Source organism: Castor canadensis, chromosome 12 (genome assembly GCF_047511655.1).
Source record: "Castor canadensis chromosome 12, mCasCan1.hap1v2, whole genome shotgun sequence".
Lineage (NCBI taxonomy): Eukaryota > Metazoa > Chordata > Mammalia > Rodentia > Castoridae > Castor > Castor canadensis.
In genome coordinates this window covers 97384379-97406007 of record NC_133397.1, presented here as the reverse complement: position 1 = coordinate 97406007, position 21629 = coordinate 97384379, and the positions used below count along the sequence as shown (strand labels likewise).

At 35.0% G+C, this 21629-nt stretch overlaps 1 protein-coding gene across 8 annotated transcripts in view; it reads left to right on the top strand.

Moving 5' to 3' along the window:
* Septin10 (septin 10) overlaps nucleotides 1–21629 on the top strand; it is a 64266-nt gene that overhangs the window by 25350 nt on the left and 17287 nt on the right. For 7 of the 8 annotated variants that reach the window (XM_074050567.1, XM_074050570.1, XM_074050569.1 and 4 more), the window contains 5 exons: nucleotides 971–1088; nucleotides 1480–1675; nucleotides 10346–10532; nucleotides 14795–14956; nucleotides 20127–20223. In XM_074050567.1, the coding sequence (XP_073906668.1) occupies nucleotides 971–1088; nucleotides 1480–1675; nucleotides 10346–10532; nucleotides 14795–14956; nucleotides 20127–20223 (760 nt within the window). Of the gene's footprint in view, nucleotides 1–276; nucleotides 414–970; nucleotides 1089–1479; nucleotides 1676–10345; nucleotides 10533–14794; nucleotides 14957–20126; nucleotides 20224–21629 lie in introns of those variants that run through there. The other variant, XM_074050566.1, reaches the window with a different exon arrangement.

The following is a 21629-nucleotide window of genomic DNA, read 5'->3' as shown; positions in this document are numbered from 1 at the left end:
AACTTAGAGACTTAAAATTGAAGCTTTGCCCATCTCCCCAAGGTGGCACTCTTGAAAAAGTGCTCAAATCCTCCCCCTGCTGGGATCTGTGTACTCTCTCTCTGGGTTTGAGGGAGTGAGTTTTATAGAATTTGAATTCCTTCCTTCCTGGAATTCTTTTCCTCAGTTTCCAGTCAATCTCCCTGCCCCAGTCTCCAAATAACTTCTTAACCCAGTAAGACTGTTACTTCCTTCCTAAACTCCATATTCTTTGTGCCATAGTGACTCAGGAGTACTCTCAGATGAAGAGCTAGCTGAATGTAAATCTTATGTAATAAGTACATTCTCTTGAGAATTTCTTGCCCTCCCTTGTCTACATGCCTTTGTACTCCAGTGACTTGAAAGAGTTGCTTATAATTGTCATCAGCAGGGAGGTAAGTTTGACATAAGTTACTCTGCTAGACTGGGAGCTCGAATGGTATCTGTAATTTTGTGTTGTACCTCTTTTCATTTGACATTTTATTTTTCTTTCAAAATTTAAGGCTATTATTATTTTAATTTTTTCATTTTCTCCTTTTATCATTTTTACATTTACTTATGTGTGTATACATTGTTCCACCTTCCATTTGACATTTTAATGTAGGACTTTCCTAGTTATTAAAAATTTATCCATAAACATATTTAATGACCTATAAATTATCCATTGGCAAATGAACTTGGATATCTTCCTGGTTTTGGAAATTATATATTTTAATGTTATAATCTGTGCTGTACTCTTGCTATACAAAGGGAATAAAAATGTGTGTTTTGGAGGTCTGGACTCTTCAAATTTTTTCATAAATGTGTGTAATCACTTGTATCTTAGGTGAGGAATAAATATGGTAAAATCTTTAGTCCCTTTGATAAATTACATTTATCCTTTCAAGTGTGCCTATATTCTATTTCAGTCAAAGTTATTTTAATTGTTGCTGTTGTTTTTGTTTTCCTTCAGAAAAAAGAAAATATCCGTTCCTTAACTATGTGTGGGCATGTTGGTTTTGAGAGTTTGCCTGATCAGCTGGTTGATAGATCCATTCAGCAAGGCTTCTGTTTTAATATTCTCTGTGTGGGTGAGTTTGCTAACTCTTCCTCCAATTTCCTCATGTTCCTTGTGCTCACTTCATCCTTTGTATAAGCAATGTGATGCTCATGTTATCAGTTAGAGATTATGATCTCAGGGATTTTCTCAGTTGTTTAAATTCTGTTAGTTCTGTTCTTCTTAGCTTTAAACCTTTGATTTATTTTGTAAATATTTCAGTGCTCTTTTTAGAGTTCTAAGTAACTTAGAATGTATATTGATTTCTCTGCTAATGACTTAGGACAAGACCTAGCATGTATTTCTTTCATGGAAAACCTAGCCTTTGAAATACTTTGATTTTTGAAACCACTTTAAGAATTTATGGTTATATTTCTTCTCAGGCATCATATGCACCTGTGAAGCTGTGCCTCTGTTTCTTTCAGGGGAGACTGGAATTGGAAAATCAACACTTATTAACACATTGTTTAATACTACTTTTGAAGAAAATGAATCCTCACATTTTTGCCCAACTGTTAGACTTAAAGCCCAGACATATGAACTCCAGGAAAGTAATGTTCAGTTGAAATTGACCATTGTGAATACAGTGGGATTTGGTGACCAAATAAATAAAGAAGAGAGGTATGTGTTTTCTTCTTGCAGTAAAACAAGTTTTCTTAGTCTAGGATCAAGACATTTACCTAGACGCTTGAGCTATACTTTGATTTTCATATATGGTAATTCATACCTTTCCCTGTAGACACACCCCCCCCACACACAGGTTTTAGCAATTAAGTACTATTTTATTCTATTACTAAATTGATATTTTTCTATCCAGTTGCCTTATTTCTTTAGAACAATTTGAGTCACATCATTAAAATGTGTATTTTAGCAAGGCTAATTTTAATTACTTCCTGATACTCAGTGATTGATATTAATTTTCAGACAGGACATTTTGCCGTGAAAAAAAAATATAAGGCATATGAGCGAGAATATATACAATGACCAAATATATGGTGCACAAAAGGTTTTCTGTTGTTGCTGCTTTTTGAAAAATTCTAAACTAAAATAGCCAGTTATATTATCAAGCATTATAGGAAAATTTTTTGATAGTGAAATTTCAGTTTATGTTATTTTATGTCATCATTTCTTGTCTAATTTTTTCCTATAGTTTTATAAAGATTTTTTTATAGATTATTAAATTTAAGCTATGACAGAAAGGGATTAGGGGTAAATCAATAACTTTTTCTCCCTTTTGAAATGTACATATTTTCATTTTCACAAGTAATTTTCTGGAGGGAAACATTTTGTACAAAAATAGGTCACTGTGAGTGACAAAAGTCAGATAACAGCCTTTCAGCATTATGTCTTCCTTAAATATGCAGAAATGATGCATTTGGACCTTCTGGAAGTACTCCTTTTATGGCAGTGCCAAGGCCTGATATACCTTGTTTCAAATGTTATTAATAATTATAAGATGGTATCAACTTAGAACTAATTCATGTATAATTTAAAGTATTTTATTTAAAAAATTTTTTTCATTTATCTTTTTTAAAAAAATTATTGTTGTACTGAGGGTACATTGGGACACTGACATTTACCAAAACCCTTACAATGTTGAATTCACCTCCTCCATCCTTCTCCTTTATCCCACCTATCCCTATTCCTGAAACAGTTTGAACAGGTCTCATTTTTCCATTGTCATACCTGAGTACATAATATTTCTACCATGTTCACCCTCCTACACCCTTTCTCTATATCCTCCCCCCTCCCACTGGTGCCAGCCCCCAGAGAGGACCTGTTTTACCTTCTTGTCCTGTGTTTTTTTTTAAAAAAGACATTTTTTGATAGGTTTAAAATTTCTGTATTCATTCTTATATAGAAAGTACATCAACCATATTCACTTTCTTAACTAATGAAAGTATTTAAAAATGAACTTAAAAAATAGGACCAATATACTTGAACTGCTAAATAAATTTCATTGTATTTTGAACTAAGACCCCCATAGTTATAACTTTCTGTGTAAGTTTATCCTTAAAATAGATTTTTTTTATTGTTTTATTACGCATAGGTGCATACAAGGCTTGGGTCATTTCTCCCCCCTGCACCCACCCCCTCCTTTACCACCCACTCCGCCCCCTCCCTCTCCCCCCCACACCCTCAATACCCAGCAGAAACTATTTTGCCCTTATCTCTAATTTTGTTGAAGAGAGAGTATAAGCAATAATAGGAAGGAACAAGTGTTTTTGCTGGTTGAGATAAGGATAGCTATATAGGGAGTTGACTCAGATTTTAACTTGCTTTTTCTCATTATTGAATTTTTTTATCAGTTCAGTTATGAAGTGCTTCTGTTAGCATTTCTGAATGCTAAAAATGCTATTAGCATTTCTGAACATGCTTCTGAAGCATGTTCACTTAGACATGCTTCTGTGAAAATGCCACCTAGCATAGATCACTTGGAGCCCACTTTAACTGTCCCCTCAGACCCATGTCTCTTTCTAAAGGAGCCATTACTATGAATTAGGTGTTTTTCCAGTTCTTTCCTTTCTCTCTTTTAACTAAGCTTTATTGATGCATAAAATTTATGTAGAATAAATCTTGCTGATTTTAAGTGTACAGTTCAAAATGAATTTTGACAGTTTTGTGACCACCATCACATCCCTAAAATAGAGGAAATGGCTTTGACCTTGGGTACTTGCTCTCATGCATGTGCAAATCTCATGTACTTGGTTAGCCACAAACTTGAGAGGACCCTTTCAGGATCTGTGGAGCTTTTCTGTCTGTGCAGCTCCCTTCTCTCCATTGTTTTGTCCCACAGATTCCAGTCGTCTTGGTCTCCCTCAAGTCAATAAATCCACTCAGGGCTCTGTGCTCTGTTTCTCTCTTTGGACCCAAAGTTGGTCAGGCAAGTGTCTACATGCTGGAAGCTGAAGAAATCTTAGGGCTCCTTCATGTGTTTCTTTTCTCATTGATCATAGTTTTATACTACTGATGTCCAATGTTCAAAACCCTTTCTTTTCATATTTTGTTCAAGTTTCTAGGTTTCAGATGACAGGGTAAGTTACTCCAGCACGGCTGGAAATAGGCTTTATTTTTCTGCTTTTAGTTTTTTATGCTCACTGTACTAAGGAGGAATTGTGTTTTTTGTTGAATGACTTAAAGTGATAGGGGACATCCTTGTCTTGTCCCAGAGACAAAGGTTTATTTTTACTAATAGCTTTTTAAAAAATTATGAATAGGCCGGGCATGGTGGCACACAATCTCAGCACTCAGGAGGTTGAGGCAGGAGAATCAAGAGCTCAAGTCCAGCCTGGGCTGCCATAGTGAGACACTGTCTCAGAAAAAAAAAAATCCGAATAGATATATACTTACATAAACTGCATTTTATGGAGAAATTGTATTACTTTTTCTTCTTTTTTTCCCCCTCAGTGTTAGGGATCAAACATAAGGTCTTGAAACATACCAATAACCACACAGTCTACCTCTGAGTTGTTCCCCCAGCTCACTGTGATTTCTTTAGTTTCTTTCCATTTTAATCTTCTTTTAGGTAAATTACAGTGGCTGATTTTCTGTAAATTAACCTTATGGTGATACCATTGTGTGATCATAGTGTTTTAGTCTTTCATACTGTGCATTATTTGATTTTTTTTCTTATAGAATTTTTGCATATGTGTTTATTGTTTGATTTTGTTTGCCTTGGGACTGAACCCAAAGCATCACATCTGCTAGGTAAGCACTCTGTCACTAAGCTCCATCCCCAGTCTGTATCTGTGTTTATAAGTGAGATTTCCAGCCTGTATTTTCCTCTAATACAATTTTTAAAGTTTGTTTTAGCCTTCTAAAATGAGCTTTTTTTGGGGGGGTTGTTTCTTTTTATTCCTTTTCTATTTTCTGGAAAATGTGTAAGAATAGTTATTTTTTCAGGGCCTGGAGTTTTCTGTCTTGAGAGGATTTGAGTTACTTAATGCTCTTTAATGTTTATAGGACAATCCAGAGGGGGGTTTTTTTTTTTTTTTTGAGATAGTTTTGATGCTACATATTTCATGTAAGTTTCCAAATTATTAGCCTAAAAATATTGGTGATATATTCCTAATATGTTTTTTATTGTCTGTATTCTCTGTAATTATATCTACTGTTTCCCTCCTGATACTGGTTATTTGTGCTTGTTTTCTTTTTCTGCTTGATGAGTCTCAACATGGCACTGTCAGTTTATTTGTTCTTTCAGATAACAATTTTTTTTTCCATCAAGGGAGAGTCTCACTATGTATCCCTGGCTGGCCTTTCTTGATCCCTACTTTAGCCTCCTGAGTACTGGAATTACAGGCATGTGCCACCATACCTGGCTAAATTTGGCTTTCTTGATCTTCTCAATGTTTTATGTTTTGTTTTTCCTATTTCATTGCTTTCTTTTTTATATTATTATTGTACTGGGGGTAAGAAGTTTAAAAAAGCTTCTTACATTATATCATAGTTGAATTCACTCTCTGCATAATTCTCCTTTATCCCCCATCCTCCCTTCCTGGAATAGTTTCAACAGGTTTTATTTTTCCATTTAAATACACGTGTACACAATATTGGCACCATATTCACCCTCCTGCACTCTCTCCCTAAATACTATCCCCTCCCACTGGTATCATTTCCCCCAGGCAGGACCTGTTCTGTCCTCCTGTTCTCCGTTTTTACATTAAAAAAAAAAAGACATTTTTGTTTGTTTAAGATAGCTATACAGGGAGTTTCCTTTTGACATTTCCATCCCGGATTGGTTCATCTCCTCTATTTTTCTCCTTTCTATCTTATCCTTTCTACCTAAGTCCACTTCTTAAGGTGATTTCAACGAGTTTAAAAATTCTGTATTCATTCTTGTACAGGAAGTACATACTTTCTGATACATATACATATAGATAGATAGATGTATTGATATATAAAATCTCTTTTTTGGGGGTTTTACTCTAATTTCTTACTGACCTTCAGCCTTATGTATATAAGATTATAAATTACTTTGTAAACATGGTTTTAGTTCTGTCCTACAAGTTTTGATACACAATACATTTGTTGTAGTCACTGATAAACAGAAATTCCAGATTCTTAATCCTACATGGATGCATCAAGGCAGGATATGAAGACATAGCAAGGGTGATTGTAAAAGATTATTAAAGGTTAGAAGAAAAAGTTACAAACAGCCATGATGGGCCAGGTAAAAGCAGAGAGAGAGAAAGAGAGCATTGTTACAAAGTGTTTTTTTAAAGTTCACCCTAGCTTGTGGGAGGGGTAAAACCTGAGCAGTTCTTGATCACCAATAATCAGTAAGTGAGGAGGGATTTGGGTGGTCCCCAGGCTAGGATTTGGTCTGTCCCTGGGCTAGAGTGTGAATAAACCATACTATTTGCAATTGAAAAGCAAGCTCAGAGAGAGAGAGAGAGAATATACAATCTGAAATACAGTGTTAAGTCACATATGTTTACATTTCTATACAAGCATCTATCATTTCTATGTTCTGGCCTACTTCATTTTGATTCTTAATTTCTAGTGATGCTGGGGATTGAACCCAGAACTTTGCACAGGCTACATAAGCACTGTAGCACTGAGCTACATCACCAGCCTGATTCTCAGTTAATTTCTAATACCCACTTTATTTCAGTTGACACTTCTGTTAATATGTAGCGACCTTTTTTTTCTCTTTAATGCTTGTCTCATGAAGTCTGTCTTGTCTGATCTTAGTTTAGGTACATCAGCTTTCTTATGTATATGTAGTGTGTTTTCTCTATTCTTTTACTTTCAACCTTTCTGTGCACTTGTGCATTAGACATTTTTATTATTGAGCATATTTTCTCTTTAAAAATCCTGTCAGACAGTGCTTATCTTTTAACTGAACATTTAGCCCAATCACAAGTAGTGTAGTTACTGATATATTTAGGTTTAAATCTACCATCTTTTGTGTGTGTGTTTTCTATTTGTCCTGCTAGTTCTGTATTTCTTTTTTTCTTTTCCTGATTTCTATTATTATAGTTGTTATACCACAAAACATACCATGCAGTTTTTTAGCTTAATCAAAGGGTAAGCTTAATTAATAATTGTACTTCTCCATGAATATACATAGACAGTAAAATGGAATTTAGTTCGATTCCATTAATTCTCTTTTGACTTAATTGTCATGTGTGTTTTCTCTTACTTTGACCATATAAGACATCATCATTGTTATTTTATGTGGCCATTATGTACTTATCAGACTCTCTTAACTAAAAACTGTTTTGCTCTCATATTTATCATTTTAGTTTGGCATACAGTCCTGAGCTATTCTTTTCATTAGACCATTCTGTTCTTTTCTGGCTTCAATTTTTGCTACTAAGAAGTTAGTTGTCTGTCTGCCCCCTAAGGATGCATTCCATTTTTGCTTTTGTTTTTGTTGTTCTGTTTTACCAGGCTGTATCTGTTTTTTGTTAATTTCTAAATTATCCTACCTTTGATGTGTGTGAGCATGTGAGTGCCTGAATTGTAAACATCAGTTCTTTAAAAAAAAAAAAGAAAGAAAGAAACTCAGATGTTGGTTTTTAAATATTGCCTCTGTCTCCTTTTCTGTCTTTTTTCCTTCTGAAATGTCAATGAAATGTTTGTTAGATCTTTTTATTATGTCTTCATGTTTCTTAATCTCTCTTGTGCTTTTCATCCCTTTCTTTTACACCTGTCTATTGTATTCTGAATAATTACAGTGCATCTTTGATAGCTGCGGATATATGGTTTCATGCTAAAGACATACCCTCTTTCAACAGATCTACAAATTTCGCTTTATAATTTTATTGCTTACATTAAGCACATTCACTTTCACCTTGCTTTTGGGGACTCCATTTGATTTGGAGGATGCATATTTTCACAAAACTAAGGGCAGGGAGACACTCAACAGATCACATAACGTTTAAACACAACTGAAAATAACATGGAAATGACTAAGAGCTTTTGGGCATCAAGTGAGATATGTAGTACTCATGAGAATTAAAAATTTTTGCTTTTGAAATTTATTTTCTTTTATTTGTTTTGACCATACTTGTTCAAAAGTGCATGTAATAAATCTACAAATAAGATGGACTTAACAGTTTTTTTTCAAATCTGTCTTCCAGTATACCAACCTCTCTTTAGTTTGATCTAATCCGCTTTAACTATCCATTGCTTTTTTTTTTTTTTTTTGGCTGTACTGGTGTTTGAACTAAGGGTCTCACGCTTGCTAGGAAGGTGCTTTTACCACTTGAACCACTCTGCTAGCCTCTTTTTTTGTGATGGGTTTTTTTCAAGATAGGTTCTCAGAAGCTAATTCCACAGGGCAGGCTCCAAACCACAATCCTCCTGATCTCTGCTTCTTGAGTAGTTAGGATTATAGGCATGAGCCACCTGTGCCTGGCACATTTTGATTATTTTAGTTTTAATCTTTACATTTGTGTGGTCCATATTCAAATTTGCGGAATTACTTTTTGTTAGTTTCCTGTTCCAAGCATGTATATTCATATTTGCACTTTATCTTATAATTACGTTTTGTAATTTTTGGAGACATTTTCCTAGGTTTGTTTTTGCTTTCGGATATTATTCATTGTGTTCTTTTTATGTGATTGGTTATTTTTTATCGTAGTTCTCATGGTCTTTGCAAATTATTTACAGGGACACTTTGAAGTCTGAGGTAAAAATGTCTTCCTTTAAACAGATTTGGTTTTGCTCATGCAAAGCCCCTCTGGGCATTAGTACTGAAGAAATCCCTAAACCTATTTCATGGCGTGAGGTTCCCAGAATCAGAGGCCTCTTGCACCTATGTGCAAGACTGACACTATGCTTTAAAGTACTCAAGAGTATTTATTTGTTTTTTTCTACTTGCCTTTAATTTTTCCGAATTCATTTACTGCCTGAGCATCCTTTCTTATTGGTCTTTGGGAAGAGGGTGAAAGTTGTAGGTTTATTTCTAAAATTCATCCTTACCCTGAAGATATAGGCTTTTAGGATTTAAGCTCAGCATGAGGAGGAGGTCTCTTATTTGAATCCTACCTGTGTGGGTCCTAGGCTTTGATTTCTTTCTTCCTGCCTTGTGAGTCCTTCAAAAGTAAAGCCTAGGTATGGGGTTGATAAATCATCTCAGGACAAAACTAGAATTGATGCTAATACTACAGAATTTGGCAAACTTTTTCATAGAAGGGCAGAAAATAAATACTTCAAGCTTACAGGACCTAACAATCTGAGACTGAACTGCTTAACTCTACAACTGTAGTAAGAAAGCAGCCACAGACAATACATAAACAAATGAACATGGACATGTCTTTCTCAGTGAAACTTTATTTGCAAGCAAACATGCTAGATTTTGCCTATGGGCTATAGTTTGCTGCACCTTGTCTACTCCTCTGCCTGCTTCTCTAGTTTCTGCTGTCTTCAGTTTTGGCCTTGTTAATTCCTTATTACCTTCTGAGCTCTTTGATGTTTTTCAGGATTCTTACATTTTAAGTCAATATTTTTCTTTATATTGGAAGGGGGAATTTGCTATTTACTGGAAGTGGAAACCTGCAAATTGCTATGAAAGAACAGTTAGCAAAAATGTTATGGTCTTTCATTTTTAAAAATCATATAGCATGACATTCAGAAACAGAAACAATCATGATTATTTAGTGGGTCATGTTAAGTCAATAAAAGATTCTTTGAAGTTTTTGTGTTGAATAGGTATTTAAAAGATTACATTTTAACATTTTATTATTTTGGGAAAGAAATTCTGTTGGGACAGTTACTAATGTTCATAATAATCACTGCGATAAAAAGTGAATTTTTATAGTATTCAAAGTGGTTTTCTTGTTTTTGTTTTTGTAGCACTGGCCTTTGAACTGAGGGCCTTAGTGTTTGCCAGGCAGGCTCTCTACCACTTGAACCACTCCACCAGCACTAAAATACTTTCTTTATCCTTATCTTTATATTTACCATCTGGACAAGGAGAACAATGTATTTTATGGGTTTAAAAGACTCAAGGACTAGAATTAAAAGGAAACTATAGAAGAATTCAGTTCTATCCACTTTTATTGGTTACCTAAACTGCATAAGGTACTGCATTGCTGTGGAGCTTACAAAGATAATTCAGTACCATTTCAAGCACAAGGTATCTCTATCATTTGGGGGTATTATCTTCATTGGCACATATATGGTACATTCTGGATTATCACTAGAGTTATCATTTAGCATACATACCAACTGTTTAATTGGTAAAAATACAGAACTCAAACTTCAGAGTTGTACAAATACCTTATTATGGTAGCATGGGTATGTTTTTTTGAATACTTACATAATTTTATTTTTCAGCTGTCAATCAATAGTTGACTACATAGATGCTCAGTTTGAGGCCTATCTCCAAGAAGAACTGAAGATCAAGCGTTCTCTCTTCAGCTACCACGACACTCGCATCCATGTGTGTCTCTATTTCATTGCTCCCACTGGCCACTCTCTGAGGACACTTGACCTCTTGACTATGAAGAGCTTGGACAGTAAGGTAGATTAAAAAAGGAACCAATTTGTGATCTTTAACATGTTTTTGAATATTAAAGTATCTCTATGATAGATATATGTATATAATATAGCTTTTATTCTGCATTTGATAAGTTTCTGTCTTACCTTATTTTCTAGGTAAATTCAGTTTGGAAGATGAGACATAGAGACAAAACATTAAGATAACATTTTAGTTCCTTTTTTACTATAGAATTTATTGACACTAATTTCACTTTCTGATACCATTCAATGAGAGGATGAACTTCATTGACAAAGATTAATTTGTAATGTTTCATCACATAGTGAAATATATTTTAATTTGGGCAATATCAACAAAATCTAATTTTGAATTTCAAGATAAGGACCTATGTGTAAATTTAGGGAGTTTAAAAAAAGCTGAATGTAGCTGAGTCTGCTCATATAAAAATTCATATCTATTAAAAGAACATAGACCTTAGAGTACAGCTTTGTGTTAGCTGGAGGGAAGCAGCATGATGCAGTGTGTATAAAGACTAGAATTTGGTGTCAGTAAAAAAGGCTTCTTTTAAATACTGGCCCTGTGACTGACTATTTGATCTTGGGCAAGTGTCTTTAACCCTGTGAGCCTTAGTTTCTCTACCTGTAAGGTACAAACTAGGGAGAAGACCTACCTCAAGGTACATATGAAAATTAATTATATTAATCCATGTGAATAGAAGGTTTGGCAAATAGATATCCCCAGTAAGAGATAGCTATTGTCTTTACCTTATGAGGATTAAATGAGATAATACATATAAATCCCCTGTTAACGTTATGCATGTATGCAATATATATAGGCATGCAAACATGTTGTTTCATCCTTCCCCTCCTCAATAACAAGAATAACTTAAGTCAGAACAGATGTTTGTTTTAGTATAGTGTATAAATATAAAATGTCTAATTTTGGTGGTTTAAAAAAATTCTTTATTTTTTATGATAAAGTATAAACTACCTGGTAAAAACTATACTTGCCTCTGTTATTTTACATAAGAAGATTGTGTCAGAGTTAGCTGGGGCCTACCTGCCTAAGATCTTACCTTAGTGTAAAACAGGCAGTAGAGGCCTAGTGGCTTATGCCTATAATCCCAGCTACTTGGGAGGCTGCCATAGGAGGATTGCTTGAGACTAGGAGTTTGAGGACAGTCTGGACAACAGAGCAAGATTCTGTTTCAAAAAAAGTCCCAACAAAACTAATATTTCACCTAAGAAAAGTAAAAATAATGTCTGACAGGGGTATATCTCAGTAATAGAGAATTTGCATAGCATTCTCAAGGCTCTGCATTCAATCCCAAGTATGGCTAAAAATAAAATAAAATTTAAAATACAATATAGCTGGGAGTGGAGGCTTACACCTGTATTCCTAGCTACTTGGAGAATTGAGATCAGGAAGATTGTGGTTCAAGGCTAGCCTGGACAAAAGGTTCAAGAGACACCATCTCAGCTGGGCATGATGGTATATACCTGTCATCCCAGCTGCATGGGAGGCATAAATAGGAGGATTGCGGTTCAGGCCAGCCTTGGCACAAATCTAAGAACACCTAACGCAAAAGGCACTGGGGATATGGCTCAAGTGGTAGTACCCCTGCCTGTCAAGTGCAAGGCCCTGACTTTAAGCTCCAGTATCGCCAATAAATAAATTAAATAAATGAATAAATGCACAGCAGAGAGGAGTTAGATAACTGCCTGGTTCATCTTCAGCCATACCTCTTACCAGCTTCCTACATTTCTGGGCAAACTAACTTGGTTCAGTATTTTTATCTCTAAAGTGGAAATTATGAGGTCACTCTAAGACTTCTATGAAGAGTACCTGAAATGAATTACAAAACATTTAGCACAGCACAATGCCTGCATATATAGGAAACACTTGTTACTTATTATTCCATTACTTAAAATTATTTTTCTGTTAATAGGTACAGTCTCACTCAGAATAGTTACATTTTATTATTGGAGGTACTGGCCAACCTGACCACCTTTATCTCTCAAAAGTCTTTACGGAGTTAGCCTGGAGCAGTTCATGCTGATATGTTCTCTTAGTAGGTTTTCAGGAATACAGAAGAGAACGAGCACTTGTTGAATGGTACATCTTGCTAACTTAACAATTATTAGCTCTAGATGCATATTGCACACTTCCAAAGACTTTGAAAAGCATGACAGTGTATTGTTTAAATAGTACCATGTTTCATTCAATCAAAATGAAATGTTTTCTGCCAACACTAAAAGGTCATTTGCATTATGCACCCACTTGAAGACTGTGACTCTCTTCAGCTGATGATAGACAAATTCAAAAATTGAGACTTTTTTTTTTAATCAAAATGCTGCCTTTAGCTTTCTGTTGTATAAACAAGACAAGGTATGTTATAACTAAACTTTCTTACAAGTTTAAAGAGAAGACTGAGACATGCCTCAATTACTTGACTGGATACTTAGTATATATGAATAAAACTATTTTTATAGGGACAGGAGTTATCCACAAGTGACCTTGGCAGACCAATAGAAATTCTAATTTACATAAGGAGCACTAAAAATGGGAAGTAGTTATGCTGGCTTCTTTCAGCTCCCCAGGATTCCTCAAGATTGTTTTTTTTGTTGTTGTTTCAAAAAGCCAAACGTTTGGTATGGAAAGTTATTTTGTCTTATGCAAGTGGTGACAAGTGACCATCTTTGACAGCTTCTGTTACTTTTCCCTCCCTCTGAAAGACATGTTAACACTGTGATTTATTGAAGAAATAACTGTAAATTATAAACTTGGCATAATTTATTGAATATTCAAGTACAGAATATTGAAATTTTGGCACCAAAATTTTTATGTCTTTTGACTAATCTAACATGAAACCGGTTTACTCACAATTGTTGGAAAATTTTCTGCCATTAAAGTCATAGATAGGAAAATCTTTATTTACTTTTGAGCATATGGAAGACTAATGAATCCAAATATACACTCTGTATGAAATTGGAGAATTCAAAAAAATTAAGAATACAGTGGGAATTGTGATTTTTATTTTTACTTTTATTCTGAGAATTACATTATAATATTCTTTTTTTTTCACATTTATTCACATGTGCATACATAGTTTGGGCCATTTCTCCCCCCTACCCCCTACCCCTTCCCTCTCTATCCCCATCCCCCCTTGCTTTCAGGCAGAATCTGTTCTGCCCTCATCTTTAATATTGTTGAAGAGAGAGTATAAACAATAATAAGAAAGACAAAGCATTTTTGCTAGTTGAGATAAGGATAGCTATACAGGGAGATTCCTAGCTTTTCTTCCATGTATAAATGTGTTACATTCTAAGTTGATTCATCTCTAACTGACCTTTCTCTAGTATAATATAATTCTTAACACATGTATCTGGTTAGTCTGGGATTTTTGATTAAAAGCAAACAAACTAAATACATTTTATGGAGACATCAATGTTTTGTGGCTACATAAATCTCTTATGGAACTAGACTTATAAGTTAGTCTGTATAACCCTAAATACTCTCCTTTCTGGCAGTGTTATGACTTGAGTAATACTGAGGAACTTGTTTGTTTGCACTGTGAACACTCGAATTAGTATTGGCAACTTCCTGCCTTTGCCATCTAGGTGGGAGTCTCTGATAACAGGGCCATGACTAGGCAGGGATAACATGAGAGACCTAAAGAGAGATGTCACCTGTTTGTTTTTCTGAGACGCCAATCATCTAATTACTTATTGTTTACAGTATTAAGAAATAAGAGTAAGCAAGTGATTTTGACTTGCTGTTTATAACATTTTACTTATTTTGTGTACAGTGGAATTAAAAGAGACTTTGATGGAGAGAGAAGAAAATGTGAGATTTCTAAATCTAAATCTAAATGAATATTAATCTTACAAGATACCTGCTTTTTAAAAACAATTATTATAAGACTGCTGTCATAGGAATAATTGTATAAGGGGTATGACCAATGATTATCTTGGTCAGAGCTCTGCATACTTTTTCTGTAAAGGACCAGGTAGTCATTTAGGCTTTAAGACCTTATGTTCTCTATGACAGACTACTCACTTTGGATGTTTTAATGGGAAAGCAAACTAAATGAATGGGCATGGTAGTGTTCCAATAAATCTTTATTTATAAAAGCATGTAGCAAGCTGGACCATAATTTGCTAATCCCTGATCTAGGATAAAGAAATTTGTTTTCAGAGTCTGAATGGTTTTGGGTGAAAAAAAAATCACAGAATTAAAAAATAAATCCTCAGTGATAAGAATATGGTTTTCTTTCTTCTTAATAGGTGAACATTATACCACTGATTGCCAAAGCAGATACAATTTCTAAAATTGAGTTACAGAAGTTTAAGATCAAGCTCATGAGTGAATTGGTGTGCAGTGGTGTCCAGATATACCAGTTCCCAACAGATGATGACGCTACTGCTAAGATCAATGCTGCAATGAATGTAAGCTCCTCATTGAACATAAGTCTGTTCTACTGGTGAAAATAAAGCTGAAGTCTGATTAGAATTGTTGCCACTTAGGTCCCTTATCTGAGGCTTTGCTTCCTGAAGGTTTAGTTACCCATAGTCAGTCATAGACTGAAAATATTAAATGGGAAATTATAGAAATAATTTATATTTTAAATTTATGCCATTCTGATAACACGATGAAATAGCATCATATAGGCATTGTACTGGCAAAACAAAAAGGATGGTAAGTATAATACAGTATTAGATATTGAGAGAAAGACCACATTCATGTAACTTTCATTACAGTCTATTGTTATAATTGTTCCACTTTATTATTATTGTTGCTCATCGCTTCCTGTGCCTGCTTTATAAAGTAAACTGTCATAGGCATATGTATACAGCATAAAGCATAGTATCTTTAGGGTTGCACACTACACACAGTTTTAGACATCCACTGGGAATCTTGGAACATACCCTACCCATCACCTCTGGGTAAAGAGGACCACTGTGATGTATTTTCACTTGTATTTCCCAAAAAGACTTCAAATTTGGTAAAATGTCAAAAAGTGCAGTAGGAAAATAAAAATTTTTAAGTTGGAAATAGGATAATAAGAATGTATTTTTATGTATATTTTCTATCTTCTCTGCCTTCACCTGAATAAAGTCATACATTTGTGAGACTGGGATATACCTTTTGTGAAGTCATATTTAATTGCCTTAGGAAGATGCCTTTCTTTCCTATTTTAAACATGCAAGAAGATTGTACAACCTCTCTTGGAATGCTTTAGAATCATGTGTCTTCAAGATCTCTCAAAGCTGGTTTCCACACTCTTCCTCCTTACAATATATCACGTGCATTTGAAACATTTTTCTCACTTTTCATTTATTGTAACTAAAATGATTGAGTTCCTTATTTTACTTTCTTCAAAACTTTCTTAAATATCTGGTTGTATTTTGAATGATCATGGGTTTGAGACTCAAAGACTTAACCATATGTTCTGTGGGGGTTATTATTCTCCCCAAAATGGTTAACATCTATAGAATTAAATTAATAGTACCTATCTTAAGGATTATTGTGAGAATTAAATGATATACTCATGGTTAAGTGCCATTCAGTAACTGTTCATCCCCTATTTTCCCTTTACTATTTCTGATTTTTTCATACCCCATTTATATTAGAAAACCTAAACTAAATCTATGAAACGCTAATAATATAAAATGAGCTTGATTCTTAAGTGTTAAATTGTCTTTGTTTAGTTTTATTTTTTATACTTTCCAGGAATAATTTTTCAAACAGGCACAATTTAGAATGTAGTGTCTATTACTAAATAGTAAGCATAATACTATTTTAGTTAGACTTTTCCCCTATATCAATCCTCAGCTTTACACAGATTTATTTACTTCAAGGCCCTGCATTTGGCTCAGAATATCCTTCCCTATGCCCATCCTTCCTAATCTAGCTTGGATTGTATGTCCCTGCTCCCAGTAATCTCTTGCTCCTCTCAGTTTCTATAGCATTTACCATACTAGCATCAATTTGGAACTTTATGTATTATTTTTTATTAATACCGTATATTGATACACAACATTAAATGCAGATATATAGTTTCATTGTACCTACTTTGTAATCTCTGTGATTTCTTCAACATTATATTCAGGGCAAAGATAATATTGATGAAAATGACCCATATACCTAAAATTCCTTTTTTCTTTCTTTCTTTCTTTCTTTTTAAAAAAATACTCCCAATATCATAATGCCTTGCTTGGGGGAGATCCTCAGTAAATAATTTCCTTCATAGGATTCCAAAAATGGCTCTCTTGTAGAACAGTGGTACATATCCAAAGCCAAGTTTTTTTTTTCATTTTTCTTTTATTATTCATATGTGCATACAAGGCTTGGTTCATTTCTCCCCCCTGCCCCCACCCCCTCCCTTACCACCCACTCCGCCCCCTCCCTCTTCCCCTGCCTCAATACCCAGCAGAAACTATTTTGCCCTTATTTCTAATTTTGTTGTAGAGAGAGTATAAGCAATAATAGGAAGGAAGAAGGGTTTTTGCTGGTTGAGACAAGGATAGCTATACAGGGCATTGACTCACATTGATTTCCTGTGCGTGGGTGTTACCTTCTAGGTTAATTCTTTTTGATCTAACCTTTTCTCTAGTACCTGTTCCCCTTTTCCTATTGGCCTCAGTTGCTTTAAGGTATCTGCTTAATTTCTCTGCGTTAAGGGCAACAAATGCTAGCTAGTTTTTTAGGTGTCTTACCTATCCTCACCCCTCCCTTGTGTGCTCTCGCTTTTATCATGTGCTCATAGTCCAATCCCCTTGATCTAATATCCACATATGAGGGAGAACATACGATTTTTGGTCTTTTGAGCCAGGCTAACCTCACTCAGAATGATGTTCTCCAATTCCATCCATTTACCAGCAAATGATAACATTTCGTTCTTCTTCATGGCTGCATAAAATTCCATTGTGTATAGATACCACATTTTCTTAATCCATTCATCAGTGCTGGGGCATCTTGGCTGTTTCCATAACTTGGCTATTGTGAATAGTGCTGCAATAAACATGGATGTGCATGTGCCTCTGAAGTCACAGTCTTTTGGGTATATCCCCAAGAGTGGTATTGCTGGATCAAATGGTAGATCGATGTCCAGCTTTTTAAGTAGCCTCCAAATTTTTTTCCAGAGTGGTTGTACTAGTCTACATTCCCACCAACAGTGTAAGAGGGTTCCTTTTTCCCCGCATCCTCGCCAACACCTGTTGTTGGTGGTGTTGCTGATGATGGCTATTCTAACAGGGGTGAGGTGGAATCTTAGTGTGGTTTTAATTTGCATTTCCTTTATTGCTAGAGATGGTGAGCATTTTTTCATGTGTTTTCTGGCCATTTGAATTTCTTCTTTTGAGAAAGTTCTGTTTAGTTCACTTGCCCATTTCTTTATTGGTTCATTAGTTTTGGGAGAATTTAGTTTTTTAAGTTCCCTGTATATTCTGGTTATCAGTCCTTTGTCTGATGTATAGTTGGCAAATATTTTCTCCCACTCTGTGGGTGTTCTCTTCAGTTTAGAGACCATTTCTTTTGATGAACAGAAGCTTTTTAGTTTTATGAGGTCCCATTTATCTATGCTATCTCTTAGTTGCTGTGCTGCTGGGGTTTCATTGAGAAAGTTCTTACCTATACCTACTAACTCCAGAGTATTTCCTACTCTTTCTTGTATCAACTTAAGAGTTTGGGGTCTGATATTCAGATCCTTGATCCATTTTGAGTTAATCTTGGTATAGGGTGATATACATGGATCTAGTTTCAGTTTTTTGCAGACTGCTAACCAGTTTTCCCAGCAGTTTTTGTTGAAGAGGCTGCTATTTCTCCATCGTATATTTTTAGCTCCTTTGTCAAAGATAAGTTGCTTATAGTTGTGTGGCTTCATATCTGGATCCTCTATTCTGTTCCGCTGTTCTTCATGTCTGTTTTTGTGCCAGTACCATGCTGTTTTTATTATTATTGCTTTGTAATATAGTTTGAAGTCAGGTATTGTGATACCTCCTGCATTGTTCTTTTGACTGAGTATTGCCTTGGCTATTCGTGGCCTCTTGTGTTTCCATATAAATTTAACAGTAGATTTTTCAATCTCTTTGATGAATGTCATTGGAATTTTGATGGGAATTGCATTAAACATGTAGATTACTTTTGGGAGTATAGACATTTTTACTATGTTGATTCTACCAATCCATGAGCATGGGAGATCTCTCCACTTTCTATAGTCTTCCTCAATCTCTTTCTTCAGAAGTGTATAGTTTTCCTTGTAGAGGTCTTTCACATCTTTTGTTAGGTTTACACCTAGGTATTTGATTTTTTTTGAGGCTATTGTAAATGGAATTGTTTTCATACATTCTTTTTCCGTTTGCTCATTGTTAGTGGATAGAAATGCTAATGATTTTTCTATGTTGATTTTATATCCTGCTACCTTGCTATAGCTATTGATGATGTCTAGAAGCTTCTGAGTAGAGTTTTTTGGGTCTTTAAGGTATAGGATCATGTCGTCTGCAAATAGGGATATTTTGACAGTTTCTTTACCTATTTGTATTCCTTTTATTCCTTCTTCTTGCCTAATTGCTCTGGCTAGGAATTCCAGTACTGTGTTGAATAGGAGTGGAGATAGTGGGCATCCTTGTCTGGTTCCTGATTTTAGAGGGAATGGTTTTAATTTTTCTCCGTTAAGTATAATGCTGGCTGTAGGTTTGTCATATATAGCTTTTATAATGTTGAGGAACTTTCCTTCTATTCCTAGTTTTCTTAGAGCTTTTATCATGAAATGGTGTTGGATCTTATCAAAGGCTTTTTCTGCATCTATTGAGATGATCAAGTGGTTTTTGTCTTTGCTTCTGTTAATGTGGTTTATTACATTTATTGATTTTCATATGTTGAACCACCCCTGCATCCCTGGGATGAAGCCTACTTGGTCATGGTGAATAATCTTTTTGATGTGTTGCTGAATTCGGTTTGCCATTATTTTGTTGAGGATTTTTGCATCAATGTTCATTAAGGAGATTGGCCTATAGTTCTCCTTTTTGGAGGTGTCTTTGGCAAGTTTTGGGATAAGTGTAATACTGGCTTCATAAAATGTGTTTGGCAGTTTTCCTCCCCTTTTTTATTTCGTGGAACAGTTTAAGGAGGGTTGGTATCAGTTCTTCTTTAAAGGTCTGATAGAATTCAGCAGAGAATCCATCAGGTCCTGGACTTTTCTTTTTGGGGAGACTCTTGATTGCTGCTTCAATTTCATTTTGTGTTATAGGTCTATTCAGGTGATTAATTTCCTCTTGGTTCAGTTTTGGATGATCATATGTATCTAGAAATCTGTCAATTTCTTTTAGATTTTCAAATTTATTTGAATATAGGTTCTCAAAGTAGTGTCTGATGATTTCCTGGACTTCCATGGTGTTTGTTGTTATCTCCCCTTTTGCATTCCTAATTCTACTAATTTTGGTTTTTTCTCTCCTCATTTTAGTCAGGTTCCAAAGCCAAGTTTTAAAGTCTGAGTCATAACAGCCATTTGATTTTAATAGATATATAATAAATCACTTCCTATTATTTTCATAATTTTTTAGCTACTCAGTTATCACATTGGTATGAGAAGATGAAATTTATATTATTCCCTTTCAGGGACATTTGCCATTTGCTGTTGTAGGAAGTATGGATGAGGTAAAAGTTGGAAATAAGATGGTCAAAGTTCGCCAGTACCCTTGGGGTATTGTACAGGGTAAGTGAAATAACTGGTGGAAATATGTATATTACCTAGTAATTTCAGAGTTGCACTTAATACATTCTTTGAGGTGGTGCTTATTTTATATTATGAGTGTTTATCAAAGGAGTTTGCTGTGTACTGTGTCAGCCAAAGTTATAGAGTCTAGACAGTCACCCCATTCTGGTGAGAAGCACTGGCTATGCATGCTTTGATCAAAATTTAAATTTTTTTCTTGTTTTTTGTCTGTTTGTTTATTTGTTTGGTGCTGGGGATCCAACCAATGGCCTTAGGCATGTCCATCAAGTCCTGTACCTCTCTACCACCTGTCCTCAATCAAAATTTGAATGCATAAAGTATTGTTTAGGCATGATACATTTTTTTCTAATCAAAGTATTGACAAACTATTTCCAAAATGACTCAGTCACTTAAAAAAGTTAAATCTATGTGATATTAGATTATTTATTTGGCATTATAGTAAGTAAATAATTAGTACTATCTGCTTCTTTTTGTTTGTTCATTTGGTTTGGTTTGGTTTTGGGGGAATTACAGGCACAAGCCACCACGCCTGGCCTTATTTTTTATGGTAATTAATGGGGAATAGATTATACCTACCATCACTAGTTTCCAAGTGTTGTTTTTATTAAATTGACTTTTTTTGTTGTTTTTATTGAGGGTCTATGTACCCCATGTTGACCTAGAACTTTTGATCCTTCCACCTCAGCTTCCTGATGCTAGAATTATAGCAATGCCCAGCTGACAAATTTCTTTACAAAATGTAAAATAAGGAGAAAATTTAGCATTTTAAGCTTATTAAAAATACACAGTTAGAGCTGAGGTTGGCATGCCTCTCATCCCAGCTACTCAAGAGGCTGATGCAGGAGGGCAGTCTGGGCAACATAGCAAGATCCTGTTTCAAATAAATAAATAAACAAACAAAATGTATTTATCTGTAGTTCTCTGGTAACCATAAACATAAAAGTGTTATCAGACTGAGTACTCTAAGAAGACACTAGTCCAGAAGATCCCAAGTTCTTACTTCATCTGAACAGAGAACTGGACAGAGACACAAGTTGCAAAAAAGTAGCAAAACTTTATTGAAAGAAAGGGAAGAACGAGTAAGATGAAGCACCACAAGAGAAAAACCAGTGGACTCCTGTCAGGTGGCACAGAAACATTGATTTCTTTGTTTAAAGATCAATTTATCATTTGTAAGGTGGGGAAAATCTGAACAGTCCTTAGGAAGGGGCTAGGATGGCTGGCAGGTTTAATTAACATAGCCTTATCACATAACATGGGATATCTGCACATGTGCTTATGCTAATTTTAGGCCTTTAGTTGTATGTATGAGATGTGACCAATATTCATAAGGTCTTAAGTAGAGGACTTTGTCTGAGAGGTCAAACTGGGTGCAGGTCTCCCTC